This window comes from Sorghum bicolor, chromosome 2, assembly GCF_000003195.3.
Source record: "Sorghum bicolor cultivar BTx623 chromosome 2, Sorghum_bicolor_NCBIv3, whole genome shotgun sequence".
Lineage (NCBI taxonomy): Eukaryota > Viridiplantae > Streptophyta > Magnoliopsida > Poales > Poaceae > Sorghum > Sorghum bicolor.
The window spans coordinates 3,850,284-3,865,651 of NC_012871.2; the positions used below are offsets into that span (position 1 = coordinate 3,850,284).

At 46.1% G+C, this 15,368-nt stretch overlaps 3 protein-coding genes across 6 annotated transcripts; 2 read left to right on the forward strand and 1 right to left on the reverse strand.

Moving 5' to 3' along the window:
- LOC8086430 (CST complex subunit TEN1) lies at positions 458-5,955 on the forward strand. Of its 4 annotated transcripts, none has more exons than XM_021454939.1 (4): positions 458-649; positions 2,817-2,983; positions 5,361-5,514; positions 5,609-5,955. In XM_021454939.1, exons 2-4 carry the CDS (start codon positions 2,880-2,882, stop codon positions 5,732-5,734), a joined length of 384 nt encoding a protein of 127 aa, XP_021310614.1. In that variant the 5' UTR covers positions 458-649; positions 2,817-2,879; the 3' UTR covers positions 5,735-5,955. The 4 variants fall into 4 exon arrangements, with proteins under 4 accessions (XP_021310614.1, XP_021310615.1, XP_021310613.1 ...); XM_021454940.1 differs by having other exon boundaries at positions 473-621; XM_021454938.1 differs by lacking the exon at positions 458-649 and adding an exon at positions 1,041-1,156.
- Positions 820-1,775, forward strand: LOC8086429. Its single transcript, XM_002459323.2, has one exon. The coding sequence runs from the start codon at positions 926-928 to the stop codon at positions 1,586-1,588; it is 663 nt and encodes a 220-aa protein (XP_002459368.1). The 5' UTR covers positions 820-925; the 3' UTR covers positions 1,589-1,775.
- Positions 6,548-9,580, reverse strand: LOC8086431 (fasciclin-like arabinogalactan protein 15). The gene is made up of 2 exons (XM_002461438.2): positions 7,810-9,580; positions 6,548-6,924 (listed from the first exon to the last, which is right to left on the reverse strand). The coding sequence occupies exons 1-2, from the start codon at positions 9,161-9,163 to the stop codon at positions 6,863-6,865; spliced, it is 1,416 nt and encodes a 471-aa protein (XP_002461483.1). The 5' UTR covers positions 9,164-9,580; the 3' UTR covers positions 6,548-6,862.

Consider the following 15,368-nt stretch of genomic DNA (forward strand, 5'->3'; position numbering starts at 1 on the left):
TAATGTGTGAAGTCATCTAAACACTGTATTAACTTTGTAGGTATCATACTGTCCTCAAATTAAAATATCATAGACTACAAATCTATATAGATATTCTGTGCTTTACAACTTTCATACACAGTTTATCTTTATCTAAGTTCATCTATAAAGTTATAATTTTTGTAAAGATGAGCTAACACAGAAAATGAAATGCTACCAATTCATCCGCCCGTAAGTATTTCCCGCTAGTTCAATCGACGGGAGTAGTATAGTTTTGATATAGACAAATCTTTTTAAAAGCCAATTTAATAATAATAGAAAAGAAATCTCACGGACACGGTGGTCTAGCTCGCTAAATCATATGGTGCCTTTAGATTGACGGCCCAACATTTTCTAACCCTAAAGGCCCAAAAGCACCCACTTCGGCACTTCCCGTTCCGCTTCGTCATCACTTCGGCCCTCGCCTTCACATCACATCACATCCGTCCGTCCGGCCGGCCGCAGTCCACCCCCTCCACCTTCCGGCTCGGCCTCTCTGGTCCGGAGTTCCCATTCCCACACCGGCTACCGCCACCATCGCCCGTCGCCGTCACCGTCACTGTCGCATCGCCGGCCGCACCTAAGCCGTTAAAGTCGCTGCAGGTGCGGACACCACGTCACCCCTCACAAGGTTATCCTGTCATTGGCAATCCGTGTGTTCCCCCACTTTTTTTTTGTCCGATTCTGTTCTATGATGATGCTTCTGGGGCCATAATGCTGGTGCCACTAGGCACTCGGCACTAGATTCTTGGACTCTTGTTGCTAAATCTGGGATAAGATCGCACTGCTGCGCCTGGCTAGATCGTCGCTAAAGGGCACCCATCCTAGTTGCCATTAATAGGCTCTGCCATTACCTGCGGCGGAGAGCCAAGAAATGCGTTAGGGGCTTCCAAGGGAAGGAGTGCCGATGGCCGATGGCCAGCCGGCGCCGCCACGGCCGGTGGTGGTGGTGGCGATGAAAGGCCACCCGGGGTCCGGCAAGTCCACGGCGGCGCGCGCCATCGCGGCCGCGCTTGGTTGGCCGCTGCTGGACAAAGACGATGTCAGGGACTGCACGCTGCCCCTCGAGGGCTTGGCTGCTGCAGGGATCCTCAACGACCTCTCCTACGCCGTGCTGTGGCGGATGGCTGAGCGCCAGGTACGGCTCGGTCTGTCTGTCGTCATCGACTCCCCGCTGTCGCGCCGCGCTCACCTTGATGCTCTGACACGCCTGGCTGGTGCGCTTGTCGTCGTCGTGGAGTGCCGCCCTGGTGATAACGAGGAGTGGCGCCGGAGGCTGGAGAGCCGTGGGGCGGCTGTCCCAAATGGTGGTGGCAGTGATGGATGGCATAAGCCGAAGACGTGGGCCGAGCTGGAGAGGCTTCTGGAAGGGTACCAAGGCTGCACGGACTATGAGATTGGGGATGTGCCGAGGATTGTGGTGGATACAACTGATCCGGCGGTTGATGCGCAGGCGATAGCTGAGAAGGTTGTGGGTTTCATTAGGTCCCTTCTTTCTTGTAGCCAATCATCTTGTGAGAGACAGGATTCACCTGTCTGCTATTGGAAACCAAAATGTACATTAACTTAAGTATTAGGTAGAGTTTCATTGCAAAAGGTCAATCTGTTGTACTGTGATGCTCAAAGTTCTTGTTTTTGTTTATGGGTGTAGCCTAGAGGTTCTGTTATTGTTGGGACTTGAAAAGGATGTTGTTGTGTGATCTAGAGGTTTAGTAAAAAGATGTAAAAAGATGCGCCTTTGTGTGGGGTTGTTCCTATCCTCTGTCCAGTACGTCTGTCACATTCCAATGAAATGGAATGTGACTTTTCAGCATCCATTGGAATGTGACTTTTCAGCATCCATGTTTAGGAGGAAAAGGGGTTCAAGCAAGTGTGCTACCAAGATAATTATGCAATTCTGTTTTTTTTCCCTTCTGCAGCGATAGATGCTTTATGCCTCCATTTGGTTCATTTTTACATTATTTCTTTAGCAGATTCTGTATGGAAATACTGGGGTTTTTGCTTGTCCTTGATATCTATATTCCATTTGCTATACTGCCTTCTCCTTTTCATGATCTTTGTTTTGGAAATTGCGACATCAAATCCCAGTCAATCTAAAACTTTTTGTTTGCTTGCATGGTTTTGTAACTAGTCATATGTACTACTTAATAGTCATCGCTGTTCAGTGTCTGCTTTACAAACCAAATTGATGGCTAGATGCTTGCCTATTTGTTCTGCCTGATTTCATCGCAGCTCAGTTGTTATGATTACTGGGTTTCCTATTTTCCAGCTTTTGTTTTCTGTTTCATGTTTGTAGTGTTGTTTTGTTTCATGGTCTGATGAGTTTTGGTCATTTACTTTTAATAAAGATCTCTGTTGGTGTGAAGATCTATAGAACAGGCATTTGTAGAAGTGTAGGCTTGAGATGTGCTGTTTACCTCCTTTATCTGAATAACATTATTGTAATGAGCTGTCAATGTTACAAGACTACAGAACAAATGCATTGCATTCTATTTTAGCTAAAAGGTTTATTCTTTGAAAAAGAAAATGATGTGCTAATTAACTCAGTTCTGGGGACTTCAGGAGTTCCAGGCCGGCCTAGCTTATTGGAATGACTTGTTGTTCCATTACATTCAAAGTCCACATGTTATTTTGTTCAGCTCCATAATGCTGTGGCATCGTGTTGGGAAAACATTGATTGGGAGTAGATTAGTACATGAATAATTGATCTGCGTAGTTCAGTTTTTGTGCATGTGAACATATGGAAAATACGAAGTCTTAGAGGAACTAATTCCTGGCATGTGGTGCTCACTGTGCAGGGCATCAGGATCTAGAAGGAAGCACAACATCAGGTTTTGACTTTTATCAGTTCTCAGATCAAGATGGTGTCTGTTGGCCCAAAACCAGGGGTGCCTGTTATTCTGCGGGAGCTGGAGCCATCCTCAGAGATGTTCAAGCAAGGAGCGTCCCTTCGAGTCACAGGAAGGTATGTGAAGCATCCTTTACTCCTTTTACGTCTACCTGTGAACAACCTATGTTATAGCCATGTTTTTTTGAAAAGAGTTTTACTCTGCTTTTAAGAAAGCAGATATTCAAGGGTACAGACAAAACTGGGGATATCAGCTCGCAAGCAAGTCTAACAGCCTCTAACAACAGCAATCGCAAACTAGATTTCTATTACATCAGACATCATGGTGTCACTCGCTCAGTAGTTCTGTAGCTATGCAGTAATTCTCTTCTCCGTATCTTGCACTTTAGCTTTGTCCTTCTCCTGTATCAGCACACTCCACTTCTGCACAAAGGAGATAGCAATGTATATGACATCAGTAGGTCTGTTCGGAAACCGCCTCTCTATTGCCATCTTATTTCTTAGAGGTCCAGATTGCGCAAATTAGCCCTGCAAACATAAACATACCCAGCTGTTTAGAGGCACCAAGTTTTGTTCCCACCCAGTTCTCAGCAAAATCAGCCAAAGATGCGAACCCTACCCATCCAAAGGCATCTCTGATAATGCACCGTTCAAGATGAGCAACTGGGCAATGAAAGAAAATATGTTCAATGGTTTCTGATCTATCACATAGAGTATGATTGATTGATTATCATTTCCTTTCCACCCTCTTTTTTTTAAGAACCTGAGCAGCCTGTAATTTACCATTGAAGAGCTGCTAAAGGAAGAATTTGGTTTTGGGAGGGATCCTGCACTTCCATATCAGCTTTGCTATCCGACTCTTGACCCCTCCATTTGACATGAAATAGTACATCGATTTTGTTGTGAACTTTCAGTTTTTATTTAAAGCCCAAAACACCTCATCTTCTCCAGATTCACATTTTGGAGTTCTTCCTTTAACTGTCCTCATTCCTCTACTGACAACCCATGTAGCGATCTTCTCAAGCTTATATACACCATTCTCCCTCATTACAGGTATCAGCCATAGTGTCAAAACTATTATCACAGGCGTTGTACAGCTTTGAATATTTGATTTTCAGTGGAACCCTATACGGACACATCCTCTCAGAACACAGTTTTCTTACCATTTTTTTACCTTATATATATATATATATATATATATATATATATATCCAACCCCCCCCCCCCCCCCAACACCTAAACAGATGTTTTATTTTGTGTAAACCCTGCCGAACTGTGATGACCCTCTTGTTTTAGAGTTCAAAAAAAAATCCCATTTGACATGTATTTTGCTGCTAAGATTTTATACCTGGTTTCAGTGCTCCCCTGAACTAATTTCCAGATCCACTTGGTCATAATACAGTTCAGGACTTTAGTGTCTATAGCCTCCCAGTTCCCCTTGGTCTTTTCGCCTGTTTATAATTTCCCATTTTGCCATTTGATATCTAAATTTCCTATCGGCCCCGTAAGTGAGTCTGTTGATGTCTAAGTTACCTATATAAAAAAATCCTGAAACATCCCATAGTAATAATCTTTAATTAAGTACCAAAAATTCTGAAAGAAAGATCCATTTGGTCCAGGTGCTGAATCCCCTTTCATTTCCAATACTGCTCCCTGAGTCTCCTCTAGAGAAAAAGGTCTGCTGAGATCCTCCCTGTCTCTTGGCTAAAAAGAGCTAGATAGAGTAAGGCTACATTCTAGATTTGGGCGAAACAACTTGTAAAATTCCACCACATGATACATAATGCCCTGTTGGCCTTTAATTTCCTTTCCTGACTCTAACCCCAAAATAGTAGTCTCCTCCCATTAGTGAACTGATGAAAAAACTGTGTTTGTGCACTCGCCCTTAATAATCCATTTTTTTTCAGTCCTTTGTCTCCAATATATTTCTTCCCTCTAGGAGATGCTTCCCAGTTGATTTTCCAAATTATTTCTTTGTTTTCATTCCAATCCTGAAATCCCCATGCTGTCTGCCACCCTGTCCAATTCCTCCAGCTGTTTCAAAATTTTCCTTTTGTCTCTCTTTTGCTCTCCTTTTTTTTTTTGCCAGCTTCATCCTTTCAAATGTTTCCTGAGAAACTGGAGGCATCCATGCCACTTATCCAGCGAATAGCAGTGATCTGGACTCCTCCCCCTACATTTTTCCATCTGTGTTGAACCATCTCCCTGAAATCTGGTTGCAGTAACCGCTGGTTTTGAAAATAGAAATATCTCTGTCTTCATTATTTCCAGTAAAGCCACAATATCTAGTTTTTCTTGTGTAACATGCTCCTTTACTTGACCTCTTAACTTTCCTCTGCTCTTTGTTGTCCTCTGTAAGTGCTTTCATTTTTCCTTGCACTACTGGATTTGACCTCCATGGCCAACTCTTGGTTTTCCTGCTCACCTTGAGGAGCTGTTTTCTCTTCTTGTTTTTCTAACTACAACTTTTAATTAGCCTCTTGTTTTTTATCAGTCTTCAGTCGTTCGAGGTGGACTCTGCAACCGCTGTCATTCAAGACGGCAGCGTGAGTTTAAAGGTTGACACCCAACATCTGAGGGACATCAGTTTCCGCACGAATTCGGCGTACCAGTTCATTGGTGAACTTCAGATCCGTGAAGGCAATGATGTACGTGATCCTCCTTCCTCAAGTTTTTTTTGTTCACCCTGCTTGATACTAGCAGCTATAACAATGCTACACCAAATTTTGTTGGTTTTTGCAGGCGACTCTACTAGCGCGCATTGGAAGGAACGTCGATGGCCTCGACCTGAACCTTTACCAGCAGGCTATACTCATCCGACGGCAACACGAAGCAAAGCTTGTGAGCTCCAGGACCAGGAGAGCATGATCTGCTGCGCATGTTCTTCGCAGTTGTTAGATTTCTTTGTTTTGTCGCAGTGCAATTGCATATGTACATGAGAAGAGAACAAGACCGCCTGGAGGCTTTGGTTATAAGAATTGGTCGGCTCTGCATATTGATTTGTGGGACCTCAGCCACATATCCCTGTTTGCTGGTCTCAAGAGTCATGACTAAAAATATTGTTTCGCTGATTTATTGTGAGAGAAAAACACTGATAGTTGGTAGAAAAAGTACGGCTTTTAAGACAAATAAACGGTAGCAAGGCTTGTTTCTGGCTGTTCTCTGGTCTGGTCTGGTTTTTTCTGTTGCTCCCTACGTAAAGGGCTGCCATGGCATGTGTAGATATGTGATTCCCGACTATAGTATTTGCAGTATAGGGCCTTGTTTAGTATTTGCAGTAGGCCTTGTTTAGTTATCGAACGAAAAAATTTCAAGATCTTTCGTTTGTTTGTGGTAATTATTATCTAACCATGAATTAACTAGGCTCAAAAGATTCGTCTCGTCAATTTCAACCAAACTATGTAATTATTGACTAAAGATTCGATGTGACGGAAAATCTTGAAAAAATTTAGGTTTCTGGGTGGAAGTAAACAAGGCCCTAGCATTCCGTCTATCAGTTATTCTGCTGGACGGTTGCATGTCAGGGGTTTGTTTATGAATCTGAAAAGGTTGGCCTCAAAGTGTGGACGGTTGCACTTGTGTTAAGCTGGATCATGGATCATGTTTTTTTTATAAAGGCTTATAAAGGTTAAAAAAAATGGAAGAGAACATACTAGTGTGGAGAAACAGAGAAGAAAACAGTTACCATCGGCGAATTTACATTTTTCAGATTCTTCTATTAAAAAGATGAACATAATCAACTAAAAAATAAAACAAATTAAAAAAAAAGGAAAAGAAAAAAAAAACAAGAAAGGGGCTCTAGTTGCTGTACATTTTACTCTCCAGTATAAACAACTCCTCATCCATACTCTTCCCCCTCGCACATCCCGCAACCAAGCAAACCCGTGTCCAGCTCTCCCGTCCTCCTCATCACCACCCATGTCCTAATAATTCAGACTGACAGACCAAAATTTCACCGTCCGTTCCATCCCAAATTCCCATTGGCTTTGGCTCATCTCACAGCCGCGATCGCCCGACGAAGACGCCCATCAACTGGCAAGCCCCTTCCAACAGCTTCCCTGCATTTGCCGACGACGAAAACATGGTTAGAAACATCAGAGACGACGACGCTGTCGTATAAAGGCAAATGGTGTGCAGAGCCGGAGTTGCTGCGAAGCTCGTGGGTCGTGGCCCAAATTTGCACTTGCAGGCTGAAGCTACAGTGCTCGACCCAGCCAGGCGGCCCAGGCTGCCAGAAACGCGTACGAGTACGGAGACAGTCACGAGGGGGCAGGGGCATGTGCCCCCTTCCGCCGCGTCGTTCCTCCCGTCCGGCTACTGCCATCGTGAGGGGCAGCTCACTGCCCTGCCCGCTACGCCCAGTTGTCCCCTAGCTGTAGTAGCAACAAGTCGCCGCCACTCTGGACGGCCCATGCTCGTCCACGCCACGCGGTTTCGATTTTCCAGAACCCTAGAAAATTAATTACTGCTCCTTCACGGTCACCCACGCCTGCATTTATTACTACTACTATTATTCACCGTGCCACTCGCCCACCACCCCACTACCAAAATGGAATGACGTGCCTGCATTACACGTGGGCCCGCTCCCCGTCCTGTGCCCGTCTCCCGTGAATGCTCAAGCTCAACGTGGCACAGCTAGCGCAGATTAACGGTGGGGGTTAATCAAAATAACCCTAATTATTTAACAGCACCCAAATGCCGGGGGCTTCGATTCCCGGCAACGGCGTGCGACGACGGCGACCCGCCAGGCCGCCGCCGCCGACGACGACGACGTTTGCAGCCATTTTTCCATCGCAGTTTACTGTGCCCTACGTATCGATCGATTGCCACGCTAAACCACTATCATTTATTTCGTCAAAAAAAAAACCACTATCATTTACGGCGTCAAACCAGTGAGAAACGTGAATAGGTAAATTAAGCGAAGCAATGTCAGGCGTACGGACCTCGTCGGAGCTTGGGCTTGTCGGCGCCACCAGTGACGGCGGGCGCCTTCCAGGTGGGAGCGGCGACAGCGGCGGGGCGCGTCCCGCCGATCTCGGCCGGCGGGAACAGCACGGCGTCGATGCCCTGCACGGAGATCCTACCGTCGGTGTAGATATCCGGGTCGAAGAGGTACGCGCTGCCCTCGCCGGCGCCGAACTTGACGGACCCGTCGGCCTCGCGGGCGGTGACCTTATGCGGCAGCCGCAGCGTGTCGTACCGGACCTTGCCGAACCGCCGGACGGCGTTGTACATGGACTCCTCGGTCTGGTACTCCGGGATCACGTGGTAGTACAGGATGTTCTCCGGCGACCCCGGCTCGCTGAGCTGGTCCGTGGTGAGCCGCGCCATGGCCTCGTCGTTGGGGGCCAGCACGGTGAGGACGTACCCTTCGGAGACGAGGCGGCCCATCTCGGTGGCGAGCGAGGTGAGGTTCACGAGGATGTCGGCCAGCTCGTTGTACCCGCCGTAGAGGAGGAGCGTCTGGATGAAGTCCTTCACCTGCCCGTGCCCGTCGAAGCGGTGCGTCCCGGTGCCTGGACCCGGCGCCGGCGCCGGCGCGATGGATGGGCCGGGTGCCATCGCGTCCCAGACAGGGAGCGCCGGCGGGGCACCCAGCGGCGGGGCGGGTCCGGGGCTCAGTTTCCTGAGGAGGCGGTGCGTGCGCGGGTCCACCTCGGGGGCGCCGGTCGGGAGCGCGGCGGAGATGGACGACGCGAGGCTGCGGCGGCGGTTGAAGGCGTCCTGGACGGAGCGCGGGACGAGGAGACGGTCCACGCCGTGGATGACGCCGTCCGCGCGCACCACCGCGTCGGGCCGCGTCACGGCGCGGGACACGGCGGGCCCGAGCTCCAGCGGCTCGCCGGCGAGCGTGGGGTGGTGGCGTCGGGAGAGGAGGGAGGCGGCGTGGAGGCGGGCGGGGAGGACGTGGAAGAGGAGCAGCGACTGGAGGGAAGGAAGGTTGCGGGGCTCAAGCAGGAACCGCCGGAACTCCGGGTCCAGGTCCCGCTCCAGGGCCTCGTTCCGGGGCGCCAGGATAGTGACGTTGCCTCTGCCCACGGCGGTCTCCAGCGGCTGCAGCAGCAGCGCCTTCTCTACTAGCTCGGATAGCTCCGTGTAGCGCGAGTCAAGTAGCGCTACAAGGACGGAGTTGGAGCTCACGCCCGAGCCGCCGCCGCCGCCGCCGCCGCCGCCGGCGGTGGATGGGGACGACAATGCAGGCGGGCTCTGATGCTCCGCTTCCAATGCCGCCACGGTGGTGGCGGCTGCGAGGGAGAGGACGAGGAGGAAGAGCAGTGGGAGGGCGCCGCTGCCCATTGCGACGGCGGGGATGCTGTGGATTCGGGTGCGGGCTGCTGTGCTCGTCGGCGGTGGAGGGAGGGAGAAGGGGGGGAAGAGGTGTGTGGTGGTGGGTGAAGACTGAAGAGTGAAGGCGACTGACTGGGGAGAAGAGGAGGTGGTGGGGTATGTATGGTAGGAAAGGGTACGCGTGGGGGGTACAGGCTGGCAGGTGGGGCCCGGTAGCGAGGCTGTCGGTGTGCGGCGGGGCGCAGACAACAGCACACACAGCTGCACTGCACTGCACGCCTCGTGACGGTCAGTATCACACGTTTTCCTTTTCTTCGTTTTTATTATAATATAAATAATAAATAATAATGCAATAATAATAATTGCGTGTGCTTAGCGTGGCGCGCCGCTTGCGTCCCGCCTTCCAGCAGCCAGATGGAGCTTTCCTGGGCGACCTCATGTATGCGCTTTTAGCTGAACCTTTTGACCTTGCCTTTTCTTTTTTTTTTTTTTGGCTTTGTTTTCTCTTTTTGTTATGGGCCACAGAATGTATGCTGTCATGGTGATGCTGCAATTGACCACGGCAAATCTAGGCAGATTTGTTGGAATTCACAGATGTATTAGGAGAGGATATATACGTCACAATCACAAAGGAAAAAAATTCATACGTACATTCTACTAGTTGACAGAGAAAGATGCATGCTTTCACAATTTAAAATAACCTGCTACTCAAATATACCTGACGCGTTGATGAGGGTTAGGGTTCTTCAGGGAAAAGAGATCTTCCGACAACCGCTTACCTGTTGCCTATGGCTGCTCCCATCACCCGCGTTTGAAGCCAAGATCCCATCCATCTGTGTTCCAAATCTCTAGCCCCGCCGCTACTTCCCTCCCTGTCATCCTCGCGTCCTTATCTCTGATCACTTCCCCTCATGTATTTTGCATCTATAAGATTCTGTACCAGGTTTCAGTGCGTATGAGTACGTGTAGTTTCTGTATACCATCATTTTTGTCTGTCTTAATGTTAGCAGAGATGTTTACTTCAATTTATCTATAATGTGACCAACAACAAGGCGAGATCAGGAGAACCTAACAAAAAAAATATTGTATTTGCTTTCACGATTGCGCTATTTCTCGCTTCAAGCCAACGCAACAAATTCCCAGAACAGCGCACAGGATATCATCAAGTATAGTTCAGATGCACCACCCACAAAACTCAAGAATCCAACTGCTTATGTCAAACTACATGCAGTGATTACGAGAGCGTTAAGGCACATGAGGCAAAGCAAGCAACTGCAATGTATCATCATAAAGGACTCATCATCCTTTCGGTTTCAACACGACCCAGTTCCCCAGTAAAACATCTGATATGATGTTTCAAAAAAAAAACATCTGATATGACGTTTGCCTAATGTTCACAACATAAGGTCAGTTTCAACAGAGTTTTTCATGGATATTAAATATGCCAACGTGGCACCACATTAATAAAAAGAGAGATGATAAGAGTTTAATGGGAGTAGAGAGAGTTTCATGGGATAAAACTGCACAATTTTCAAAATATAGATGTATTGAAACTAGATCATAAAACCCCTACTGAGGATGGCCTAATGCATACTGAGAGCAAGGAGGAATATCATACAGCCCTTAATGAAGCATTTCAGCCAACAGCAAAAGGTACCAACCATCCTAGGTGTTGTTCTGTCTGTAGATAATGAGATACATCATCAGTTAAAGTACTCAAACTAGATTGTTGTTGTGCAATATTGTAGATCACTTTGGCTTCTTGGCGGATAGTTTGTGAGCTCAAGCTGTGGGGCATACTTATCCGTAACTGGCCGTGAAGCCTGTAGCTGTAGGTCAATTTGGCTTCTTGGCTGACAGTTTGTGCGATCAAGGTGCGGGGCATACCAGTCCGTAACTGGCCGTGAAGCCCGTGATCCCTCTCCATAACCACCAGCAAGCCGATAACACACCGCTGAATGTCCAGCCGCGCTGGCAGCCATGTAGGGTCCATATTGAGGTATTCCCAGGTATCGGTGGGGATTATGCCTCCCGATGGTAGAATCTCTTGGGTACAAATGGGAATGGTCACCACAAAATTCAGGTAAAGGAAATGATGACTGACATGGACTCAACTGCCTCCTGTCATCACAACCACTTCTTGGGGGATTAAAATTGTGCAGCGATTCATATCTTCGTCTATTATAGGTTCCAGGATAACTGCCATCGCGTTCCATCCTTTGTCTTTCCGGTGAATGTTCACTTGATCTTGCTCGAGTATTTCTCCCCACAAGCTCTGGTTCTCTTCGATCTAATTGGATCTTATCTCTGCACTTGTATCTAGATGTGTCTGCTGCTGTATTTCTTTCAGTTCTTCTATCTTCATAATGAGCATCTCTTCCATCTTCTTTGAGATTATGCTTCTTGTTCTTATCCAAGTCTGTTTTGTTGCCATCAGATGCCTTTTCCACAGGTTGGCTTCTCTTTTTCAACCTGTCACTTGATGTATCCTGGTCTATTGCTACAAGACCATCATTGCACTTAGAATGGCTACATTCACCTTGGCACGGATAGCTTCCTTCTGAAGAGTGGTCATAAACATTATTATCTAATGTCGTCCCACCCTTCCTGTAATCAATTGTTTTACTGTCGTTCATGGGGACCATCCCTCTATCTGACTGTACATTTTCTCTCCTGGAGGAGGAGGTTTCTTTCTCATGTCCCGAAGCTGATCCGAGTCCATATGCATTTTCCTCTTTGTATCTCTTGTTTCCTGGTTCTAATGGACTTCCGTCAGCTTGTATCTCCACCCAGAGATTATCTAGCTCTAGCACATCATTCTGTCCTTGATTTTCACTCGAGTCTTTGCGGTGGGCAGTTTCTTTTCTAGTATAGTCCTCTTGTGTTTCTTCTCTTCCATTGGCATATTTGTCCTCCATTATTCTGTAGGCCACATTATCCAACTCAAAATCCTTGTCCACAGGGGTGTCCTGCAACAAGATTTCCAATCGGTTGAAAATAAAACATGTTTTTCTGTACAAATGTAAGACCCGATTACAATTTGCAGGTGTTAATAGGCTAGTTGCCTTAATCTTTAAGCACCTGAACAGAACAATCAGACATGTCCTTGGTTGATGGCCCATCATATGGTGTCCCTAAACATGTTCCCTTTTGTGCCAAATATGTTACCCTGAAATGGAAAACCAACAGATCCCTGTCAACTGTTAGCCATACCTTTGTGGCATATTACCACTTGAGCAACACCACAGAAAGAATGAATAGGAACAGTATAACCACCAAAGTGAACTACAAAAGAAAAGATTAGTAGTTGTACATTAGGGCCAGCGAAAATATAAGGACTAAGGCTTCTTGAAGTCACAAATTGAAATTTTTAATATAATCTGTATATTCTGTAGGCAAAAGTATAAAAATAGGTGAAAGGGGACATTGTGAGCTACCTCTTCTCTGTTTCAGTTCTTGCAACACATGAAATGCCGAATTGCTTTTCATGCCCATTCATAGTTTCTGCACCATTTTGACTACCAGCAACACCAATAATAGATTGTTCAATTTGTGGATCACCCTTCAAGACCTTTGCTGCACAGTGAGGCTCTACAACAATCTGGGGTGATGTGCTTTTTGCACCTACATTGTCAGCTTGCTCACTTTCTGCTCCATACAACCTGTTTGACAATTCTGTAGGTTCTGTTGATTGGTCAGTGTTCTTTCTCCTTTTGCCAGTCATCCTGCCTTTTCTGTTACCAAGCTCTTTTGTTTTGGTGCATTCAGGTGTAGCTGGAAATTTTATATGGTTCCTACTAGCTGTGCGAGTATCCTTGTCTATTTCATGATCTCTGTGAGATATTTAACAGAAGTGAAATGCTGTGAGCAGCAATTGCAGAAAAATATTGGGACAACAAATAAGGAATAACTTACAGGCAGTAAAAGAAAATTGTTTTGGAAAGCTTCCAAGCACGCGGGTTACCATCCTTGTCCTTTGCTCCCAAGGATAGTTCCCTAAAATATACATTAGACGGCATAAAGAACAGAACAACTATACAAACTAAACAATCTAAGCAACCAATCTGGATGAACAGTACCTTGGAAGACATTCCCAGTGATATGCTCTTGGACAGCGCCTACACACTGCAAGCTGAAGTGCTCTTTGAGTCTTGTTCTCCATGCGTCCACATTTGAAACACCAATGTATGGGGCACGGAAATGACATCCCCGCCATAATCCTTCTTTCCAATCCACAAGCTCCATCAGTGGCATTAGGATCCAGTAATTGTGCAATGCACTTAGGGTGGTAAAAATATCCGCAAGATGCTTGATTGCATTGAAACACCTAACAAAATGTACGTTACTGATTAGGACCAAAATATAATTAGCAGGTACTCCCTCCGCTGTCATTTTGGCTTTTCTAAATGCATAGTACTCCCTCCATTCCAAACTAAAAGACGTTTTGGTTTTTCTAGATACATTACTTTTATTATGTATATCTAAACATAGTGTATATCTAAGTGCATAGCAAATGTTATGTATCTACAAAAGCCAAAACGTCTTATAATTTGGAATGGAGGGAGTAAAAGCTATGTATCTAGACATAACACATAGGTGCATAGCAAAGACTATGTTCCTAAAAAAGCCAAAACAGCCTACAATTTGGGTCGGAGGTAGTAAAATATAGGAAGAGAGTGGCTGGGGATAAGGATTCAGAAGAGATGCTGCTGGGTAGTACATGAGGGCATACGTTGCTTACCCACACCAATACAAGGATGCCTCTTAAATAGGCTGCACCTCTAACAACCAAACTAAACAATGTGCAACCTAATAGGCCAGTCACATGTCTCTAAGCCATACAATCCATATATCTATCTAAAGCTCTAGATAGCTAACAATAACTGTAATGTGTACCATGCTGCTACTGCCTTGCCATGCATATGCTGCTGTGCTTGGCCATGTGCCGCTGCAAAGGCCCAATACCATAATATCGGCTTTTGTTTCCACACTAGTTTGGCATTTCATGTGGCATGGAAAGGAATCCTAAAGTTCAAAAACATAATAAAATAAGAAAATAGGAAGACCATAATAGGAAATAAGCAACATTATTCTTTGCCTGCAAATTGTCTTAAATCCCCTCAGCCAGGAGAGTCTTCCTTTGATGGCTGGTGGTCTAGAATTAACGAAGGGGTGGTCGGACAGGTTTGGCAAGTCTAAATTCTATTATAATTCTCAAAACTTGGACCATTTGGAGTCATCTTAATTATTATGTATTTTATGGGACCTCACCAAATTTTGAGAACATCACTGTTGGCTGTTGAGGAGATGAGATTATGGGGTTTGGCAGGGGCTAAAGGCATTTCTTATCTAGCTGCCTTGTCTATTGAGGGGACTCAAAGGTGGCTTTTCCTCCTGGTTGTGGTAGTGCTTTGTGTTGTAACATGGGCGATCTAGTTGTTCGAGAGTGATGGGGTGCTATAGTGTATGTTTCGTAAGGGTTTCTCTACTCGGTTTCATATAATGGATTAATGATACACAGCTGTCCTCCATGTTCAAGAAAAAAAAGTGCATTCTTTTAAATTGAAAAAAAAAAAAGAATTTACTAAGCTTAGTGGCTTCAGTATACCTTAGCATTTGGCCCATGGGATGGCTCAAGCTCTCCACATCTAAAACATTGGTGTTGCTTATTTTTGCAGTTTGCACATAAATAAGTACCAATTCTCTGTAAACAAAAGTGACATGTCACTGATTCAAGCCAGGAAAATGAAAAAGCTGGCAGCACCATTAAGTAAAAACTTCAAGAACCTACCTTTACTTCTGCTGAAGTGTAACCAAGAGTTTCACATTTAGATTCTCTGCCATCTTTCTTTGTGGGATGGAAAGACCTCTTGCATGGACCTTCACAGCTGAATTAAATCGTTGTAAGAATCAAAGTGTATAATCAAACTGATTTAATAAGCCAACAAGAGCTTACAGACAGAAACTTTTATACTACAACACACAATGAACACTCCATGGATATAGTGGAAGGTGTCAAGGGCCTGGTAATCTAGGGTAGGCGGCCCTCGACTACGAAGATCGTAGTCTCCAGCCGTACTTCCGATCCGGAGGTTATACCCCTCTCGGACGACCGGGCTTGAGAGGTTTAGGGAGAAGAGAGAGTTTAGATAATTGATATTGCTTGCTTTATTCCAAAGTCCAAAGCTAGTACATATAGTCCCCCGGCTGGAGG

Excerpts from the sequence above, each read along its gene's own strand:
- LOC8086429 (XM_002459323.2), top strand. The coding sequence starts at position 926 with ATGGCCGATGGCCAGCCGGCGCCGCCACGGCCGGTGGTGGTGGTGGCG.
- LOC8086430 (XM_021454939.1), top strand. The coding sequence starts at position 2,880 with ATGGTGTCTGTTGGCCCAAAACCAGGGGTGCCTGTTATTCTGCGGGAG. Across the intron at positions 2,984-5,360 it reads TCCCTTCGAGTCACAGGAAG|TCTTCAGTCGTTCGAGGTGG; the intron begins GTATGTGAAGCA and ends GTTTTTTATCAG. Across the intron at positions 5,515-5,608 it reads AGATCCGTGAAGGCAATGAT|GCGACTCTACTAGCGCGCAT; the intron begins GTACGTGATCCT and ends TGGTTTTTGCAG.
- LOC8086431 (XM_002461438.2), bottom strand. The coding sequence starts at position 9,163 with ATGGGCAGCGGCGCCCTCCCACTGCTCTTCCTCCTCGTCCTCTCCCTC. Across the intron at positions 6,925-7,809 it reads CAAGCCCAAGCTCCGACGAG|GGAAGCTGTTGGAAGGGGCT; the intron begins GTCCGTACGCCT and ends CGGCAAATGCAG.